Here is a 22,139-nt window from a genome sequence, read left to right on the forward strand (position 1 = left end):
GAATACTGGTAGTGTCTCAACCTTTGAACCAGGAGACCCAGGTTCAAGTCTCACCTTCTCCAAAGATGTATAACAACATCTCTGAACAGGTTAATTAGAAAATATCTACAGACTACTGTGTTTGTAACAAAAGGAGATAGTCAGGGGCTAGAGTTCTCTGGGCACAGAGACAGTATCACCACTTCTGGCTCAGATGGCCCAGGCTCAAGTCCTACCAACACCAGAAGTATATCCTTATATGCCCAAACAGATTGATTAAAATAATATCAAGAATTGAATAATCAGGGACAGGAGGAGCTCTTGGGCCAGAATGTCTGAATTCTAACCCCATCTGCTTTGGAAGTATGCCCTAGCATCTCAAACAGGTTGTTTAGAGGATATCTAGTCAGAAGTCTTCTGGCACAGTGATAGTCTCCCTGCCTCTGAACCAGGAGCCCAGGCTCAAGTCCCAGTTCCTCCTGCAGTGGGTCCAACATCTTTAAACGGATTAATTAGAAAATATCGACTAGTCAGGAGCTGTCACTTGTAGAGCAGTTGTCCCATCACTTAACCAGTAGGTGGAGATAGGCTGGGTCATGAAGTAAATTCAAGGCTGAGATAGACAGATTAAGAGAATTGGGGCTTTATGGGAAAAGGCACAGAAGTGGAGGTGAGGATTGTCAAATCAGCCATAATCTCGTTGAATGGTTAAGCAGGTTCAGTGGTCTACTTCTGCTTCCCTGCCTTATACTTTAGAAGTGTGTAACATCTTCTAACATGTTGATTGGAAAATATATAGTCAGGGGGTAAAGAGGGCTTTTGTGGTACAATGGATATGCCTCTATCACTGAACCAGTGAGCCCTGGTTTAAGCCCCACCTGCTCCAGAGGTGTCTGATAATATTTCTGAACAGGTTGATTAGATAACATTTAGTCAAGAATTATTATTATCATTCTGATTTATGTATGACCTTCCACCCTGTAGGACTATGAAATAATCGCCACTCTTCAAATAATGTACTTTGCTGAAGTCTTTTTTTTCATTCTGGCGTATACATCTGTTCAATTTACCATCAAGAATTTGTATAAAAACAGAAAACCTACTGTTCCTCGGTACTTCGCCCTCCACTTTAATATCTGTGCTTTCTTTTCCTGGCCTGCTTGACTTCCAGTGTCAGTTACTTGGTCCTCTTTCTCTCTTGGTCAATGACAAAAGAAAGGGAAGAACTCCATATCCTTAGTGTCAGTGAAGACGTTGTATTTATGCTATAATCCCATTTAGTAGTAGTCTTTTCATTTGCACACTATGATTTGAAGAGGCTTGAAATTGAACAGGGCAGAAGCAAAGAGAAAAACAGGGTTGGGTGCAGACACCGAGAATTAGTTGGACAAGACATTAAATAATAACTTGGAGGGGCTGAGTTTGAATTCTGCCTCAGCTGGAATAAAATTCAACATTTGTGATCAATAAAAAGTCTGAAAATGACTTATTGAGGGGAAGAAAGAAGCTAGACACAAAGAATTGCTAGTCACATTGGTGTACAATATCACTTGTGAAAATTTCAAAGCTTTTAAATGCCTTGAAGGACAATGCACCCAGAAGAAACAGTTCAATTTTAAGAGCTTTCTCAAAAGAGCATAAACGTGAGCAATTAGCTGAAATTCTCAATGGTGATTAATTCATTTGGGTGGGGCAGCTTCGAGCAAAGTAATTTATAAACTAATGAAAGATTGTGGGAATTTCTGCAATATTTTTACACTGCTATGATCAATTATGGGCTAATTGCATTGGGAATAATAGCATATTCCAGCCGAAACTCTTACCTGTATAAATCTTAAGGGATTCTGAGTGTGCAGTGTACAACTGTTGCACAAAAGATCTGAACACCAACAGGCAAAATCACACTTTGGAATAAGGCAGTAAATTTAGTATTATAATAATACAGACCTTTCACTGATTAGCATGTAAAGAAAATGCAAGAAAGATATTAGATCACAATAGCCTTTGCATTTCTGTCACTCTGATGGTTTTATAGAAGCTGCAAAAGAAAATTAATGAGAATGAAAAATCCAGAGGTAAGTGGTACTGTGTTTAAGGATAATATTCCTGACAGGGCAACACACCACCTTCAGTGTCAGTTGTTCTGTTGAAGCATCTAAAGTAGAAATTGAAACCATTTCCTATTAATTCGGAGCTGAGAGGGCATCCCATTGTGACGTGGCTGAAGCTTAACAGAAGTTTGGCAACTGATCTCAGCAGTTCAGGATTGGAGGTGGTGTGTAAATGTTTGTTGTGGGAACATGCATATCATAGTTTTGAGCTATCAGTAGTGATTGATAGTGGTGCCAGCATTCTTAATGTCACGTGGCTGAGCAAGAATCTGTCCCCTTCTTAGCACTTGCCATTGTTGTGTGCTGGAAGGACTTGCAGCTTGGCACTGATTGTTTTTAGCTTCATTGTTATTATTTATTCACTGGATCTAGGCATTCTTGGCTTGGTTAACATTCATTGTCTGCCCCTAGATGCCCTTGGAAAGATGGTGGTGATTTGCCTTCTTGAACCGCTACCATCCATGTGCTGTAGGTAGCCCTTCAAAGATGTTAGGGAGGTACTTTCAAGATTTTGACCCAGTGACACTGAAGAAATGACATATTTCCAAGTCAGGATGTTGGATGTCTTGGATGGTATTCTCATGTATCTCTTGCCCTGGTTCTTCTAAATGAAACTGGTCATGTGTTTGGAAGGTGCCTTCTAAGAAGCTTTGATGAATTTCTGCAATCAATTGTGTAGATTGTGCACACTGTTGCTACTGAGCGTCAGTGATGGGGGGAGTAAATGTTTGTGGGTGTGTTGCCAATCAAGTGTGCTCTTTGTCCTGTATGGTGTCAAGCTTCTTGTGTTATTGGAACTGCATCATCCAGCAAACATGGAATATTCTTGATTTGTGCTGTGTAGATTATGGTCAAGCTTTGGGGAGTCAGAAGGTAAGTTATTCACTGCAATATTCCTCGCCTTTGACCTACTTTTGTAGCCACTGTATTTATGTGGCTAGCCCAGTTCAGTTTCAGGTTAATGATAATGCCTTAGATCGTGGAGTATAACACCATTGAATGTCAAGGGACAATGCTTAGTCTACCCCTTCTTGGCGAGGGTCATTGCTTGGGCATTTATGTGCTGCAAATTTTAATGCTACTTTTCAGCCGGAATATTGTCCAGATCTTCTTACATTTGAATGTGGGATGTTTCTGTATATGAGGAGTTGCGAATGGTGCTGAACATTGTGCAGTCATTAGCAAACATCCCCGTTCCTGGCCTTACGATGGAACAAAGCTGCTAAAGATTGTTAGGCGTAGGACACTACCCTGAGGAACTCCTGCAGAGATGACCTGAAACTGAGAATCTCCAACAACCAGACCAATCTCCCTAAGAGCCATGTAGATTAGATTAGATTCCCTACGGTGTGGGAACAGGCCCCTTCAGCCCCACAAGTCCACACTGACCTTTGGAGCATCCCACCCAGACCCATCCCCGTATAACCTACACACCCCTGAATACTGTGGGCAGTTTAGATTAGATTAGATTCCCTACAGTGTGGAAGCAGACCCTTCAGCCCAACAAGTCCACACCGCCCCTTGAAGCATCCCACCCTGATCCATCCCCCTATAACTGACACACCCCTGCACGCTACAGGCAATCTAGCATGGCCAATCCACCTAGACTGCACATATTTGGACCATGGAAGGAAACCGGAGTACCCGGAGGAAACCCACGCACACGCCGGGAGAATGTGTATACTCCACACAGACAGTTGCCTGAGGCCAGAATCGAACCTGGGTCCCTGGCGCTGTGAGGTTGCAATGCTAACAACTGAGCCACTGTGCTGCCCCACAGTCTCCAAGAAGTGGAGAGTTTATCCTTGATTCCCATTGACTTCAGTTTTGCAAGGGCTCCGTAATGGCACACTCAAGGGCAGTGCTGGTCACCTCATTTATAGACTTCAGCTCTTTTGCCCACGATTGAGCCAAAACTGTAATGGACATGGATTTCTTGGCCATCAGGTTCTGTGGAAGAATTTGAACCAGACCTTCTTACTCAGAGGCAGGGCTATTATCACTGAGCCACAAGACTTCCACAAAGCAGCAAGTGGTTTCATTTGTGGCTATGATTAAGCCGCCAGTCTTCAGGTTAGCAACAGAATGCATTAACCACAGAGATTTCCATTAAATCTGAGCTGTCACTTGTTCAGCTAAACGTGTTTGTTGCAGTGCCTGAATCGAGAACAAACTGAAACTTTGGCAGTGGTGGGACTCAAACTCATGCTTCTGCAGAAACTGGAATCTAAATTAATCTCTTAAACCACTTGGGCATGCTATCACAAGTGTATTTCCTAATAAATGCATAGTTCCTTGGAGATTGCCACATGTAGACACCTTAACTTATACAGTGAGCAAATGACAGCTTAAAAAAATACAAACAAAAATATTTTCCCTAAATGAGACAAAAACAAAAAAAAAAGTAGAGCACTGACCAGGCCACGTGCTAGCCATAGAGCATGTGATGTGCAGGAAAGGGAAAGGACCAAAGGAAATGTCAATGATAAGCTGGCGGGCAAGAGATCAGGAGAGATTTAATGACGAAAGATTTCTTTGGTACAGATAATGAGGAAAGAAAGAAAGATATGTTCAGATAGGGTGTGAATGTCTAGCCAACAGCCATCTAAACGCAAAATGAATGAGTAATGACAGAAATGAGAAAAATCAAACCAGCATTAAAAATGAAGATTCAAAAATGTTTTTAAAGAAGTAAAAATTGAAGCAGAAGCTATGCTCTTGCAGAATACTGCAGTCAAGTCAAAAGGTTTATTGCAAGTGTGTTAAGCTTTTTTGGAATATTGGAGGAGGTGAAGGAAAGTAAGGTCAGATTGGGTACAAGGTGGAGAATGAATTGACAAGTGACAGGAAGCTCAGGGTTATGTCGACTGATAAAGTGGCAGCAATGGTAGATTTTTCTGAGGGAGAACCTATAGGGCAATGAAACTGTAGAGATTAGAACTCCTATTTCCCATGTTCCATGCCAAAACTCTTTAACACTTCCAGACTCAGTTATGTCAATGTTCTACTTGCCAAAACCTGAGTCCCTTTACATATTGCAACTTTTCCAAACATGTCTCCACGTGCTGTAGTAGCTCCAGGATTTATGCAGTTGTACCAGGTGTCCTATGTATATGAAGAAGGCAGAAAGGAAAGTGACCTTTGTAAGGGAGGAGGAGAATGATCAGTGTGGCAGGAATCATGTAGTAATATCTTGTGCTGCAAGTTCAAGTCAAAAGTGCAGTGTAAGTCTGCTATTTATGCCCAGTCAGCAGTAACTCATCTGTAGACAATACTCAGTTCAAATCCGTTTCAGGTATGGCTGAAATATTGGAAGCAGTTGCATTATTGACCTCGCACATAAGCCGAAAGTACACTGAGTAAGCTGCTGAACAACTCAAATAGTTCTGCTTTCAGAGTAAATACAAGGAGGTTGTATTGTAAAAATGCCACAATACAGTCTCAATATCTTTCATAGCAGGTAATAAAATAGTTACATTTTATGTATAACAGTTAAAAAGGAGTAGACGTTTAGAAGACTTTGCATTAATTCAGACAGAAGTGACACACTTTAGGGCTGTTTAAATGTGGTTTATTCCAGTTAGTGGCTGAAAAAAAAAATTGTGTCTGAAAACACAGACTGAAGTATTTCCTATGGAGCATTTTACCAGATATGTATTTTAACCTGATGGCTTACTAATGGAGCATAAAAGATTTGCCTCTAGGACTGTTTGTGGTGTTTTGTGTTTGATGTCTGTCATAATCACTGTGTCCTCTGTATATCCTCACAGTTAGGAATGGTATACTGTACATACTATGAGTTTAAAATTGTTATTTCCCGGGCAGCTGTCTTGATGCAATTGCTCTGTGCTATCAGAATTTCAGCCACCATGTCAAATCAGAGTGGCTGCTGCGGACAAATTATCCACTGATCACCTAGTTCATAACTTTCTTTCAATTCCAGATTTCACTTGAGCAGAGTGCGTATATTGAAAGTCTTGTTACAGCATGAAATGTCATCAAGCACTCTTCTATGGTAGTCAGTGATTCTGCTGTGTCGCGGGAGAAGCCTAATAATTCCTGCCAGAGCATGGCACAGTTCATTGTGATCTGTTGTATCCTGCACAAGGGAGCTACCACGAGGTCAAAGCAAGCAGCTGAGAAAGAAGGAACAAGGTCACAACACACTCCAGTTCTGTCCAGGATGTCTGTGACTGATTGATCTGTCTGCACTAGCAATAATCGCAACTGCAATTCCACATTCTGCAACAGCCCCACACCTTATCTTCCCTGTGTCACTGATTTTCACAATATCCTCTTGGCCACAATACTAAAAGAAAGGCCACTGCAAAACATACCTTATATACCAACTTTCTCAACCAAGCCATCTAATGTTTCTTGCAAAGCTCAACCAATCACCTTTTTAATATAAGCAAAGTACTGAAAATGCTGGAGATCCAAATTAAAACAAAGTGTTGGAGAAACTCAGCAGGTCTGGCAGCATCTGTGGGGAGAGAAACAAAGTTAATGTTACAAGTCCAAATACGACTTCTTCAGAACTCAAGATCTCAAAACATTAACTCTCTTTCTGACAGATGCTGGCAGACTTGCTGAGTTTCTCCAGCATGTTGGTTGTAAAAGCAAAACCAGCTTTTACTTGTTTACTACTTACATGCCTTTCTCATACCTCTGCATGTCCTAGTGCTCCTGAGCAGTGCTGTCTAGATGCTGGAGCATGGCTGGAAGAAGGCTGCTGACAAATGGCCTTGAGGGAAGATTTTCATGCAGTTCTGGCCTGAGAATAACTGCAACAAATTATGCTGGCTGACAGGCTCTGGTGAGGGTCAAAGATGCACAGGTTATGTGGATTGGCTGTGCTAAATTGCCCCGTAGTGACAAGGGATGTGCAGGCTGGGTGGATTAGCTGTGGAAAATATACGGTTGTAGGTTTAGGGTTGGGGGTGGCAGCGGCGTCTAGGTCGGATGCTGTTCAAAGAGTCAGTGCAGACTCAATGAGTCGAATGGCTTCTTTCCATACCATAGAGATTCTATGAGGGCAATGGTGGTAGCAACAGGAGGATGCATGCTATCATCCAGACAGTGGACAGCAGTTTTGTGTTTTGAGGAGCCACAGCCAGTCTTGGTAGTTTCAGTAACTTGTTGGAAAACAGATTGCTAGACTACTACACAACGTTGCAAAACATTTGGACATCAGCAGAGGAGCCATGATTGCAGCCATTTGAGCCTACAATACAACATGCTTGCACTGCGTACGTTCAGTCTGAGATTCCACAACTTGCTCAGATGTTGGGTGGCTTCTGCTTGCACTGCAATGACAACTGACACATCAGCCATCAGACACTATAGCATGGCTGCATTCACAACTGTTTTTGTAAATTGAGTCCCTTAACATGCTTTCTGTCAGGCCTGCCAGTGCACTTACCGCGTCATGGTGCAAGACCATCAGTCCATTTCAGTACACTTTCCATCAAATACTTCAACTGAGGCCTCTGTCACAAAACTGGTGTGTAGACTTGCTCTCCATGGAGCAGGCAACTATTCCATCTTTTGCATGGACACTCCTTGCGTGCCATTAATGCCTGGTGGCTCACCACATTCAGACATTCTAAAGTATACTTAGTGTCAGTATCTGAGCTACTGACAGTGTGTGTTTTTCTCAGCAACTTGCTGTTCCTGTGCCATTGTCATGCCAAATGACAGTTGTCAGGTATCTGAAAGGAGAAAGGCAGTTCCAATGAGGCAAAACATGAGGTGCTTTTCTTTTCATCATCTGAATGCTGTAAATCAGTGGAGATAAGTAGGTTGTGAGAATGAAAACTGGGTAGGAATTCACCGGCATCATCAATCATTCCCAGCATGCCACTGGCCCTGACCTCTATTGTCACTGTTCCAATGGCACCAAGTACTGTTTCCTTTATCAAAGTGTGGAAATGCAGTTTTATCTGTCTCCCACTAGTTATAAGACAGCTAATCCTGCAACAAAAAGGGAAATTGTCAGTACGTTTGCTGTAATATATTTAGGTGATGTGGCTACCGTGTTGAATTGCTGCAATATATGTGAAGTTGCACTGTGAGGCAGAGAATTAAAGTCCCAAACACACGTAGTAGGTGAGTGAAGAGGGTTAATCATGCATCATGATAATTTTTGGCCCTTATCCAATTTTTCCTCTTCATATACAGGACAATTCCTTAGAGCTTTGAGGAAGCATTGAGTAATTGTTTTGTTTTGCAAACTGTGAAATTTAGACTGAGCGTATCATTGTTCATCAGCTACTTTGTATCATCTTTGCAATAGAATCCAAAATAAAACCCAAGAATAAAGATAGAAAAGGGAACTTAAAACAATCATTAGCACTACAGAAAAAGTAATGAGAAAGAAAAGGGACAGAAAATAGGAAATCTTAGGCCAGTTTGCTTAACATCTGTCATAGGGAAAAAGGTAGACTCCCGTTCTAAAGAGGTAGTTACATGACATTTAGAAAATCGCTTAGAGGCTGTTCAGTTTTTGTAAAAGGGAAATAGTGTTTGACAAACTTTGTAGATTTCTTTGAGAATCTAAAGTGGGGGGATATGAAGTTTGAATTAGCAGCATGAGTCAGTCATTTGACCCCTCAGGCCTGCTCTGGCATTTAATAAGATCAAGGTTGATCTGACTATAATCTCCGCTGCACATTTATAACTACACTAAATAACTAATCATTCCTTTGCTTATCGGTCTGAATGTATCTTACTACGCCTTCAGCATATTCAAGGATAGAAGGAAACAAGTAATGTATTTTTGGTTTTCCAGAATTCTTCCATCTTGAATGTTTCTTGGAAATAGCATTCACTATGGGGCCACAAATGATTATCACAAAAAATCATGTGTGGCTCAGTGGTTAGCACTGTTACCTCCCAGTGCCAGGGACCTGGGTTCAATTCCACCCTCAGGCGACTGTCTGTGTGCAGTTTGCACATTCTCCCAGTGTCTGCGTGGGTTTCCTCCAGGTACTCTGGTGTCCTCCCACAGTCTAAAGATGTGCAGGCTCAGTGGATTGGCTGTGCTAAATTGCCTGTAGTGTTCAGGGATGTTTGGCTTAGGTGGGTTATAAAGGGATGGTCTGGGTGGGATGCTCCAAGGGTTGATGTGGACTTGTTGGGCCGAAAGGCCTGTTTCCACACTGTAGGGATTCAATTCTATGTAAAGCCAAAATAATAGTTCACCATATTGGAGGGGCTAGATTAGCAATAACAGAGAAGTAGCTAATTAGCAGGAATCAAAGAATCAGGATAAATGGGTCATTTTCACCTTGACAAACTGTATCTATTGAAATGCCATAGGGATCAGTGCTGTGCTTCAACTATTTGTCATGTGCTAATGACATGGATGAAAGGACCAGTTGTGTGAATGTCCAATTTGGCATGAAGAATAAGAGTAGAATATTATTTGAATAGTGAAAGACAAACAACAAGATGGCGCAGTACAAAGGGATCTGAGTGTCCTCATGCATATGAATCACCAAAACACAAGCATACGGGTGCAACGAATGTTTAGGAAGGCAAGCTAAATGTTGGTCTTTATTGCAAGGCAGTAAAGAAGTAGGGAGGCCTTGGTCTTACTGTACAAGGGCAGTGCTGAGACCACACCTGAGTACTCTGCAGTTTTTTTTCTCATTTTCTCTAGAGAGATTTTCATTGGAAGCAGTTAAGAAAAGGCTCACTCAGCTGATTCCTGGGATCAGTTTCTGTTGTGTATAAAATTGCACATATAATCATTGAATTCTGGAAGAGTGAGAGATAAACTGATAGAAATGTACAAGATTCTGAACGGGCTTGATAGGATAGTTGCTGAGAGAATGTTTACCCTCATGAGAGAATACGGAACTCGGAAGCATAGTTTCTAAGTACTGTCCCTTTTAAAAGGAAATGAGGGTGCATTTATTCTCCCAGAAGATTGTTAGTGTTTGGAATTCTCTTCCCTATTGAGCAATGAGGGCTGTGTATCATTGTATATTTTCAGGACTGAGTTAGACAGATTTTGATCTACAAGAGCGGAGTCTCGGGTTAAGGGAGGCAGTTAATAAAATGGAGTCACAGCAGCCATCAGATCAGCTATTACCTTATTGAATGGCAGAGATGGCCTGATATACCAAATGGTCTAATTTTGTTCCTAATTCTCATGTTACGTTGTAATTTTTGATTTCAACTGTTAAGCTATTTTACTCTGATCAGGGGTTTAATTCATTCTAGGAATAGATGTAAACCAGGTAGTAATTAATACTCTTCACTGAATTCCATGGAAAGTTCCGTATGATGTTCTTGCTCATATAGTACACTCATCAATATTGAATTTGGTCTGCACATAAAATCATCTCATGGTGTTTGATAGTCTGATGCTTTGCAAATTAATTGACATAAAATGATCCATATCTGTATGTATTTTGTCATGTGAATAGCCAAATGACCTACTCCTGCTCATATTTCTTATGTTTATATACAATGTGTAAATTGGAAAGTAGAAAGCCTAAAATCTCAGTTTCCATTAAGCAACCCATTGATTAATTGTTGACATAAAGGAATATGCAGCAGATGTCAAAGAAAAAAAACTGGTTTGACGCAGAGGCTGAAAGTTTTACTAAGGATGATTCATAAGTCCTCCTTTTTCATGATTGTTGTGGTTTTACTTCAGTAGCTAAAATGTTTTATTTCTTCAGCTCGCAAAAGACAAAGAACGCCTGCAAGCAATGATGACACACCTGCACGTGAAGTCAACTGAACCAAAATCTACTCCTCAGCCTGTAAGTAGTGATTGAAGAGCAAGGTGACAAATGCTTAGAATGATCGACTGATACACTTGCACCATATTTATTCTTTTTCTGAATAGGTTTTAGATTAAGTCTCCTGCCAACTTAGTGTAACCTTTATTTTCGTTTTCCATTATTATTTTCTTCATGTATACCACTGGCTCACAGTTGTAGACAGATTCACAAGTACATTCAATTTGAAAAAAAATTGTTCAAACTCTGGTCAGGAGTGTATCCTGCTGTAAATGATTTATAATCAACTAGTTTATTTACTTACCTACTCATTGATATTTAAACATACCAGTTTCAATGCATGAGTTATATCTTCTCTTTGCTGTTTTGCCATGTGGTGTGGTAAGTACTAAATCCGGCTGGTACTCTGTATCAAATGCAAAATACTCATGTTCTGATTCCATCCATAGTGGGGTGTGAATGATAATCCTTGAAAAAGCATTCAATCCTCCTAACTGAAGGAAGCAAACATTTTAACAATATTCCTGTGGGGGAAGGTAGAAATGAGACATTCAGAAGGGAAAAAAGGTGAAAATACAATTGTTCATTCTTTTTTAAGATTTTTCTGACGCCTAAAATCAAGGAGCTATGTTTGACCATTCCAAAGAATAAGGTAAATAAATAATTTGTAATCGAATAGTTATACATAATACAGTTGTGCACTGACATTTGCGCACAGACACACAGAAGGAACCAGCATTCTTGGCCTAGATCAGGAAGGAAAACAAAAGACAGAAAGACCTAATAAGAATTTAGATAGAGTTCAATAAATTTCTAATAATGTTCATACAAAAATGTCATTCCATTTAATGTTAACAGGTAACAGATTACATCATAATCATTATTCTGCTACAGTCCTGTAATTCTTTAAATGAACTAATCAATTATAATGGAAAGATTACCTTATTTCTTGTTTGAAACATGTATTATTCAGTCTTTGAAGGTACCCAGCCAACAGTATCATTCGACATCAATATGTGAGAATTAATTGAGCATGACTGGGCCTTTAGTTGCCACTTGCAACTTTAGTCAATATGTGTTGATGCAAGATAGGCTAGTGGCTCATCTGTATAGAGTAGTTGTCTCACAAGTAACGGACTGAAATGATACACACTATATTCTTATATTATTTATAATTAGTAAAATATCATTCTGTTAATAATCAAAGATTTAATAACAAAATGTTCCAGTATTAGGAGTAAACTGTTAAATTTGTTTTACAGTGTGAAAATATAATCACTACGTGGTGACAGTTCATAATTAAATATACAAGTATTGAAAAAGATATGAAAAACAAGTCAGCATTAAAGGTTGCCTTGCATGACCATTGTTCCTTTTGCCAAAGACTTGCACCATGAACTATTTATACTTTCTTAGATCTAACCATTAGAGAGAAAGTTGAAACAGTTGGAAAACTGAAAACGGCTAAGAACAAAGCAATTACCCCAGATCAGAAGTGGGGCATCACAGCAGTCGTTCCTACCAACACACATAACCTTTGTGCTACCTACTCATTACAGTGATTAGCACACGTGGGCAACTCCTAAATGCACTGTTGAGTGGCTGTAGGCCTCGATAGGTGCTTAAGTTTATCCAAGATAAGAGAGGTTAAATCTTGACTGCAATACTTCAAGCTGTGGAAGATGCTGGATTTGGGTGGGGAAGATTTTGAACAGGAATAATGAATAAGTGTGAAAAGTATAAAGACCATTCTCCAAAGCATCATCAGTGCCAAGGTACAAGTGGGGAATGGGAGGAGAGAAGCCTTCTACACAGAGGAATCCAGAATAGTGAAGTGAATATTGTGAGTTGGTACACATCACGGTTGTTGCCAGCAATGTAACCCCAAGAATGTGAATACTGTACTGCAAGGTCAGTGACCTCACAGGTAGTCACAGTGAATAAATGTATCTTTAGATGTGCACATGTGGGTGAATTCACCACACCTACCTACTCCACTTCACTCCTGCACCAACATTCTCTGTTAACCTTGACCCACCTGGCTTCTCCTCACCTCCAGGCTTTGCACAGCTTCATACCCACATTCAATACCTTGCACTCATTTCTGGCTGTAACACTGCGATAGGCATGTCACCCAAACAGATTTGATCTCCGGCATACTGCTCACATGGTAATGTGGTGTCTAAGTGCAGGCAGCTGCCCAAGACAAGCATAAGAGCATGCTTCTGTATCAACGGAGGAGACAATATTTTTCATAAATGTAGTGACTATGTATGATCCTGTAGCTGGTAATGTTATTGCAACATTAAAGGTGACGGTATACACATACTTAATCCTCATGCCCACATCCCACTCCTCCATCTTGTCCCATAATCTTTTTCTAATTTACAAGTTAGAGTAGGTCTAAATATGCACCTCCTACTTTTTCCCCCTCCTCTCCACACCCATGGCTTTTTGCCTTTCCCATTTCAGATATCCAGGCAGCTCCACCTGGCCAGACAGTGGCACAAGAACATGAAGTGGAACAGGCACAAGAGACTAATGGTGATGAAAAATCGCCACTTGATCTGACACTTAGATATGTACTTGTGTTAGTAACTTTCATGTACTTCAGACAGTTACTGAGGGGTGACATCTCCATTTGATTTGTAACTAGGTATTAGTGGACTTCAGTCAGGACAAAGAAATCAGATGAAGACTTTGATGACACAGAATACATAAAAAAAGCTGATGAATGCATTCAGATGTAAATGGTAGGAGGTTTAGTAGCCAACAGTCAAAGAGCATGGTAGGACACCCATAGCCCTTTCACAAGGCTTGGCACAAAGTTTGGAGACCACACTTTCCATCATTGTGGAACTTCTTTACTCCATATCTGTTTGATGCTAAGTGAGAGGGTTAGTGATGTATTTACGTTTGCAAAGTAGAGTGATGTCAACAGTGTGGGTTCAATTCCTGCACCGGTTGAGGATGCCATGAAGGACTCTCCTCAACCTCTCCCCTTGCCTGAGATGTGGTTGCCCTCAAGTTAAACCACCACCAGTCATCTATCTCTAATCAGAGAGCAGCCCTCTGGTTTGGTACAACTATGGTGACTTAACTTAAGTCATTGACTGGCATTTATGTGGAGCAAATATTACTTGCCACTTGTCAGCCCAGGCCTGGATATTGTCCAGGTCTTCCTGCATTTGAATATGGACCGTTTCAGTATTGAGAAGTCAGGAATAGTGCTGAACGTTGTGCAATCATCGGCGAACGTCCCCAACTTCTGATGTTCTGATGGAGGGAAAGTTGTTGATGAAGCAACAGAATATGATTGGGCCTAGGACACTACACTGAGGAATTCCTGCAGAGATGTCCTGGAACTGAGATGACTGACCTCCACCACAGTCAACTTGTATGAACTGTGTATGGCTCGAACCAGCTGAGAGTTCGCCCCTAATTCCCTTTGACTCCAGTTTTGCTTGGACCGCTTGATGCCATTCTTGACGTCAAGGGCTTTCACACTCGCCTATCCTGCTGAATTACACTCTCTTGTCTATGTTTGAACCAATGTTGTAATTTGACCTTGTCAAAACACAAATTGGTGTCAGTAAGCATGCTATTGCTGAGTAGATGCTGATTGCACTGTTGATGACATCTGCTATCACTTTCCAATAATGAAAGGCTTTTCTGAGATGAAAGACTTATTTTATGAGGAGAGATTGAATAGTTAGGCCCACGCTTGCTGGAGTTTAGAAGGATGACAGGAGATCTCATTGAGGTAAGTAAGATGCTATAGGGGTTTGTCATAATAAGCACAGAGTAAAGCTTCTCCTTGCAGGGCAATCTCGAAGTGGAGGTCTTAGTTTTAGTCTAGAAGGTGGCAGATTTTTAAATAGCAATGAGAAGGAATTACTTGCCTCAAAGGATCACAAAGCTGTGGAAGAGTGTTGGAACACTGCATATATTTAAGGAGATGATAGACAGATTTTTAATTAGTAAGGAGTTAAAGGGTGTTATCAGGAGTGGTTGGGAAGGTGGAGTTGAGGTCATTGTGAAATTAGCAATAATTATAGTAAATGGCGGAGCAGACACAAGGGATTGAATTGCCTCGGCCTCCTAATTCTTACATTCTAATGATTTAAGAGTAGACGGTGCACTAATTGGCTGGATTGGATTTGTCCTGCACTTTGTAATCAGGATTTACTTGTGCAAATTTCCACATATTTGGGGAAATGCTAGTTTTGTAGCTGTACTTGGAACAGCTTGGGTAAGTTCTGGAGCACGAGTCTTCAGTGTTGTCAGGGCCTATAACCTTTGCATTATCTAGTGCCTCCCGTCGGTTCTTAATGTTGCATGTAGTGAATTGAATTGATTGAAGGCTGTGGTAGCTGGGGATTTGGCTGTTTTTGTCTATGTTTGAACCAAGGCTGGAGCTGAGGGGTCCTGGCAGAAGCTGAATTGAGTGTCAGTGAACAGATTACTGCTGAACTTTGCATGCTCACCCAGAAATATACCGCTGTTTGATATGGAATTGATTGCAAAGATTAGTTCGTGGATAGATCTGAACTTAACCTTAAACATGGAAAGACCCTTTTTTCCCCCAAGAAGACAATTTCCATATAACAACAGTATTTCTAAGTCCTCAAATTTATAACAGCTTTTGGTAAAATTCAGCTAATGCCTTTCTGTATATATTGGAAATTTCAGTGGTCATGTTTAGTGTAGGTTTTAAACACCCTAGAAAAATGCAACAGATAAACTATCCAAAAACTTTGTTCATCCAGAGGAAATGGCAACACAGATAATAGACTTTGAGCTTCCTGTAGCTCCTCAGCATCCAGAAGTCACTGGCAGTTAGGATTTCTTCATTTGGAGGCTGTTTAGCATTGTTGACAGTTGTTGCTGGCTCTGGGCTTGCTGGCATACTTGTTCCAGTGACAATAATACTACTGTGGTTGGGCCCATTTGGTCTCGGTTCTAGTGAACTTATTTCAGTGGGGAATATCAGAAATCAGAGGCTCTCATTAAGGTCACCAGTCAGCACCTGCATCACACACTAATATCAGTTCAGCATTACCCTCTATACAGTTGTTTAGGGAGGCTCCTACAGGGGCTTGGTCCATAAAAAGTTGTGGAAGGACCTTTGACAAAGTAAATCTTATTTTGATGTCTGCTGCACAAGCCAGGCTGTGCAGATACAGTTGAAGATTATAAATGTGGTGGGATTCCTAAAACATTGACCCCTCATCTCCACAGCCCAAGAACATCATCTGTATTTGGCTGAAGGATCTACACTGTGTTTGCTGTATAAGCTGCTGGCACACAAGGTAGGAGCAGGATTGATAGAGCCTGGTTCTGTACAGCAAGATGCCTGTCTCCTTGATTGATCACTGCTGAACAGTGACAAGCAGCTTATATTTGTGCCTGCGATAAAAGGCGAGACAAGAGAAGAACTTTGACCCTGTAAGTTCTGAATAAGGCAGCAAAGTGCTAAAAAGGTAGGGCAAAGGAAGCGGGATAATAGGAACTGCAGATGCTGGAGAATCTGAGTTAACAAGATATAGAGCTGGATGAACACAGCAGACCAAGCAGCATCTTAGGACCGGTCTAGGCCCGAAATGTCAGCTTCCCTGTTCCTAAGATGCTGATTCGCCTGCTGTGTTCAACCAGCTGTACACCTTGTTATCAGGGCAAAGCAAGGTAGTGATTCTGTGAACATCCAAGTATTGCAAAGTGCCTAAATGTAACAATAACATGTGAAGAACCCTGAGGTTCATGACAAGTGTTTGCCAGGCAGCAGCATTGCAATACAAGGTTTCCATGAGTTCAAAAGTGTAACATTGAAGTAGATAACTGTATTCTAAGTGAATCGGAGATGTAATATGTTGAGTTTTCTGCATATCTGCTACTAAACTTCATCCCTGATGGTGGGGTGCAGGCAGTTGTTGCCCATGAAACATGCCTAGGGTGTTGGTGACTGCGAACCAAAGGTGATGCCCAGACGAGCAAAGCAATGAGCCAGGTATCCACTCTGACTTTCACGTCAATAGTTGTCAATGTCTAGTTTTTTTCTCTGCCATGTGGGAGAATTGCAAACTATATATAAGTCAGGTGATAATAGATATGAAGGAGTCATTAATGAATGCAAATAGGACTCACCATTCAGTAGTGAGGCCCTTATCTGGCCATTCCGAACCTGTGTAGAAAATTGATATCTTATTTTATCGACTGAGAATCTAATTTTTCTGATCTCACCATATTTTCCAGCTGACTTGCCATTGGCCATGGTGTTCAGGAGCCTTTCGGACTTACCATATTACTCAGTTTTGATGCTGTTTTTTTTTAAATGCCCAACCAGGGAATGACTGAGTAAATGGGACACTAAGGGTTTAACATATTATTCAATTGGAGAAGGTTCAAAACGATTTACCAGGATGTGGCCAGGACTGGAGGGTTTAAGTTATGAGGAGAGGCTGGATAGTTTGGGACTTTTGTCACCGGAATGTCGGAGGTTGACGGGTGAACTTTATAGAGGTTTATAAAATCATGATGGGCAGAGATAAGGTGAATAGCAAAGGTCTTTTCCGTAGGGTGGGGAAGTTCGAAACTAGGGGGCATATTTTTAAGATGAGAGGAGAAGGATTAAAAAGGTACTTGAGAGACAACTTTTTTCAAAGAGGATGGTTTATATATGAATGAACTGCCACAGAAAGTAGAGGGTACAGTTGCAGTTACAACATTTTAAAGACATTTGGACAGGCAAGTGGGACTAGTTTCATTTGCAAAACTTGGTCAGCATTGACTAGTTGGACCAAAGGGTCTGTTTCTGTGATATATGAATCTATAACTTAATTGTTCAGGGTGAAAGAAAAGAATTTGCCTGTAACATTTCAAAAATAATTAAAGCTGTTGCAAATTGAGAAATGCTGTCACAATGTGTGGAGAGGTTATATGTGGAAAAGGTCCAAACTTTTCACTTTGAGTTAAACATGTCCACAACACATTACATTTAACAATTAAAAATATGCACAGGCATTATATCCAGGGCATTATAATCTTTTTGCGTAAAATGGACTTTGCCTTAATGATAGGCATTGACTTTTAAAATAGTATTTTCCACTCCATTACGCATAAACCAAATAATAAAAACGCCAATCAGAAATGTAAAACAACTTAAGAGAGTAGCTTTCCCAACACAGGTTGTCAGTGTCACTCATTTATTTTTGTTTTGAATTTGGAAAGTGGGGTGGGTTCTCCCTTTTTTACCAACCCTGTTCCCATGAAAAGTCAGATATCCTCGTAAGTTGTGGTGCTTTTTCTCACATTTGCCTCCAATGTTGTTAGCTCACCAAACTAAGCCAAGTGAATTTGAGAAAGAGACAGTGCTCAAGATTCAGAACTGTCGTGGCTCTGTTTATGGATTAAGCAGTGCTTTGAATGACAGCCTTTTAATGACATGTTACACAAGTGTTTAAAAAAGTAGTTTCAGCAAAAATAACACAGTGCAAGCCATACACCACTATAACTAAAACAACCATATATACAATTTAATATTATAGTTCTTTTTATAGTTGTCAAATAATGGAACTTCTAATGTAGAGAAACAACAGCCTCACAGCCTAAGGTATTCCATTGTCAAAAGTGCAAATTATTTGTATCGTTGTATTTTTTTAAACAGATCTCACCCTGTATGAAAATGTTTTGATCTTTAGATCTGTATTTCATATCAGAATAAGGATTAAATTCCCAACATTGTAAATTCCATTAAAGGAAAGCTTTGTTTAACAAACATGAAATATATCTGTCTCTGTGTGCTGTCTAGATTTTGATGCCATTTTATGTCAATAGGCTGAAATGTCATTGTAAATAGGAGTGCAGAATACTTGGCAGTTACAGTTCAGAGTATCAAACGAGCACACATTGTTTTGTTACAAACATTTTGCTTTGTAAAATTGAAATTTATGTGGCAATTTCAATTGACACCTCAACACAAAATATACTGATAGTTCACCTATATTTCATAGCCAGTGAGTTTGAGCTTGCACACTTGGTAACTTAGTAATTATTTTCCGATGACGAACAGTATAACCCATGCAATTGATAAATATTAATATTGCCTTATTACCAAGGAGAAGTGGGCTCTGATGATTAATCATTGTCCTGGGTAACAGATGTCAGAATGTGAGCATACTGTTTTATTAGCAGAATTATGCATCATTAAGTGTTACCTTTAAAGCAAGTTGAGAATACCAATTTTTGTTGTTGAGAGATTTCAGTTTGCAAGTTACTGCTTCATTCAAATCTGGAAGGTTACAGACAGACCAGCATTAATGTTGAAAATTGTATGATATTTCCACTAGCTGTAATACATTTCTCATTTCACATAGTTAATCATAAAAATGATATCTGTAGCAACAGTTAAACATAAATACTTGCCAGGGATTTATGGACAATTCAAGACACTTCTAAACCTGCTCAACACCACCTAACAGGTGATCAATATAAAAATTAATATGTTTGGCTTACAGAACTGTTTCAGCTGTAGAATGAAATATGCAGTATATGTTGTCTTGAAGATTAATTTATTTCCAAACTAAATTTGCTAAACTAGTGGAAAATCTACAATATGGTAAATATCTGCACTTGAGTTGACTTATATAATTCTGATGGAAAATGCAGTCAGGGATACGACCTAAATACACAAAATTCAAAATGGGTTTTCAAGCAGCTTAGAAATTTAGTCTTTGTTTTGAAGTGTGACCAGTTTTATTCCAAAGAGCCTCATTTTAAAGGTTTATTAAGGATAGTGTAAACAAAAATAAGTGCAAAGGTCAAATCCTACCAAAAATGTTAAGAAAATAGTGGTGCTGTGACTGGCTTGAAAATAGCGAGAGGATGAGGCCATACCTCAGTTTCCTGGCTGTCTATAGTGACTCTTCTTTAACCCGAGCACACAATCAGCAGCTGGTTGAAATTTTAAAAAAAAATATTCTTAGATATTGTTAAAAGATTGGGACATATTTTTAGATGTTCAGCATTAGCCATTTGAGATCCTAGATTTTTATATCAGTGAACACAACACCATCATATTGTACTAACAACACATTAACTATTCTTTTACTGGGGAATGTAGCCATTATTTTAAAAAATTACAGCTTTTGTCCTTATTTAAATATGCATTAGTCTTTTTAAAGCTGTGTTATGAAGACTTATTTTTATTTGTTTTTTTGATAACAGATCTCAGGTTTATCTCATTACATCATGCTTCCATAATCTTAATATTTGATAGAGGACAAGGCATGTGATTAAAATTTTATTTACTGTGCAGTGAGCCAGGTGATCGAAAAGAAAACCAAATAGCTTTGAAAATTACAAAACTAAACAATGTCTGTTTGCCTTTATAGTTCTTCACTTGTGTTTGGAAAGGTTATTTAATAGGCCTGATCTGTGATGGAATTCTGTAATTGTGTGGTGTTTTTAAGTAAGCAAGTGCATAACCTCCAGATAATGACTATTAGCAGGACTCTGGTAATTGGAGAACTTGTGAACAAGGAGGTGCAGAAAGGTGAGGTGTTAAACATGGGTTATACACTTTTCACCTGAACTCTTCTACCTCCATTGCTACAGCAGGCTGATTCTCATCAGCAGTAATTGATGCCAGTATCAAAAAAAATTGAAAAGTGACACTTCCAAAAGCAATTGACAGAGTTGACATTCCATTAATTTGTTAACGCAATTCACAAGATGAAACACCTTTCCCCGCGATGCCTGTATTGGTGTATTCCTTTTCCAGTGACTTCAGTCATATTTAATTTGGAAGCACTGTTCCTTTTGGCAAATTAGCAATTAAGACAATTTTGTGGGACTATGTATATGTGTCATTAGTTTTCCTCTAAATTAATAGCAAGTGCAGAGGTCAGTCTGAAATTTTCCAGTTGACTGGAGAGCCTCTGTTGAGATTTGGAGCTGGTTTGGAATGGCTGCAGCTGCAAGCAAGGACAGAACAGCTGCTGACAGCCACCGTGGCTTCAGAGCTCCACTTTAATTAGTTTACCTCAGCTATTATTGCTAATATCATTGCCTCCTCAAAAAAATTACTGTTTCAATAAGAATTCTTCAGACATCTTGTGTCACCTATAAGTTGATGATGGGGTCAGTTTGCTGCAGCGCTTAATCATTAGATCACCTCTATAAGCATCCTCTAATTAGAGTCCTTTCAATACAATTTCATCTTTTAATTAGCTCTGAGATTGTCTGCTTCCTCTGTAGCTTATTAGTAGCTGCACAGTGGTAGGTATGATTCATACTGTTATTTGTCAAGCCTATTAAAGCTTTCCTTTTTTTCCCTTTTTTTCCCCACCATTACCCAATCTCACCCTCAAATCTATCTTTGTAGCTGAACCTGGTATCGAATGTCACATTATCAAAGACTGTGTCTGAGGCATCTCCACAGAGCTTACCTCACACCCCTACCACACCAACAACCCCTATTACCCCTGTCACACAAGGACCCTCTGTTATTACCCCAACCAGCATGCATAACATGGGACCCATCCGGAGGCGGTACCCTGACAAGTACAATGTGCCAATATCCTCAGGTAGGACCTTTTCTTTCCTGTTGTCATTGAAAGCCAAAAACACCACTTTGTAATTATTATCTGCTGCAACGTCACTTTTAAAGTTATAATGGGAATGTGTCAACTCCTAATTTTTTTGTAATGCAACTTTAAATATATCAGAATTTAATAAACATCTGTGGCTATCTACAGACATTGCTCAGAATCAAGAGTTCTACAAGAATGCAGATGTTAGACCCCCTTTCACGTATGCTTCATTAATAAGGCAGGTGAGTGAAACGGTGTAATTTTTTAGAACATTCCGAATGTTTGGATACTTAACTTTGAACACAATTTTGTCAAGTACTTAAAGCCCATGAAAGCAGATGTGTGAATCGACAAACAACAAATAAATTATTATTGTAGTCAAAATGTTGAAGTATTCTTTCTGTAGTCACACTTTTTCATTAATAGAAATGCATAATTAAGTCACTGTAAAAATAATCCACTCGAGGTCTATTAAAGCTAAAGTCACCATTGTTCCAAAGGACTATAGGGCTTCCCTCTCGTCAGAGAGAGATGACCAGTGGTGAGTTTAACCTGAAAGTCACCATGCCTCAAGTGAAGGGAGAGCTTTTGAATATGAAACCTTCATAGTAAACTCAGCTGGTGCTGCAATTGAATTTTGTCCTGTTGCTATCACGGTACATAATAAATCAGCCAATCGGTCAACTGAGCTAACCAACCCCTAA

The 22,139-nt window shown here is 39.8% G+C and overlaps 1 protein-coding gene across 11 annotated transcripts in view; it reads left to right on the forward strand.

The window, feature by feature from the left end:
- Window positions 1–22,139, forward strand: part of foxp1b (forkhead box P1b) — a 483,509-nt gene that overhangs the window by 420,119 nt on the left and 41,251 nt on the right. For 10 of the 11 annotated variants that reach the window (XM_048547287.2, XM_059649921.1, XM_048547286.2 and 7 more), the window contains 3 exons: window positions 10,784–10,867; window positions 21,228–21,429; window positions 21,601–21,677. In XM_048547287.2, coding sequence (XP_048403244.1) covers window positions 10,784–10,867; window positions 21,228–21,429; window positions 21,601–21,677 — 363 coding nt within the window. Of the gene's footprint in view, window positions 1–10,783; window positions 10,868–11,444; window positions 11,499–21,227; window positions 21,430–21,600; window positions 21,678–22,139 lie in introns of all 11 variants that reach the window. The other variant, XM_059649922.1, reaches the window with a different exon arrangement.

Source organism: Stegostoma tigrinum, chromosome 11 (genome assembly GCF_030684315.1).
Source record: "Stegostoma tigrinum isolate sSteTig4 chromosome 11, sSteTig4.hap1, whole genome shotgun sequence".
Lineage (NCBI taxonomy): Eukaryota > Metazoa > Chordata > Chondrichthyes > Orectolobiformes > Stegostomatidae > Stegostoma > Stegostoma tigrinum.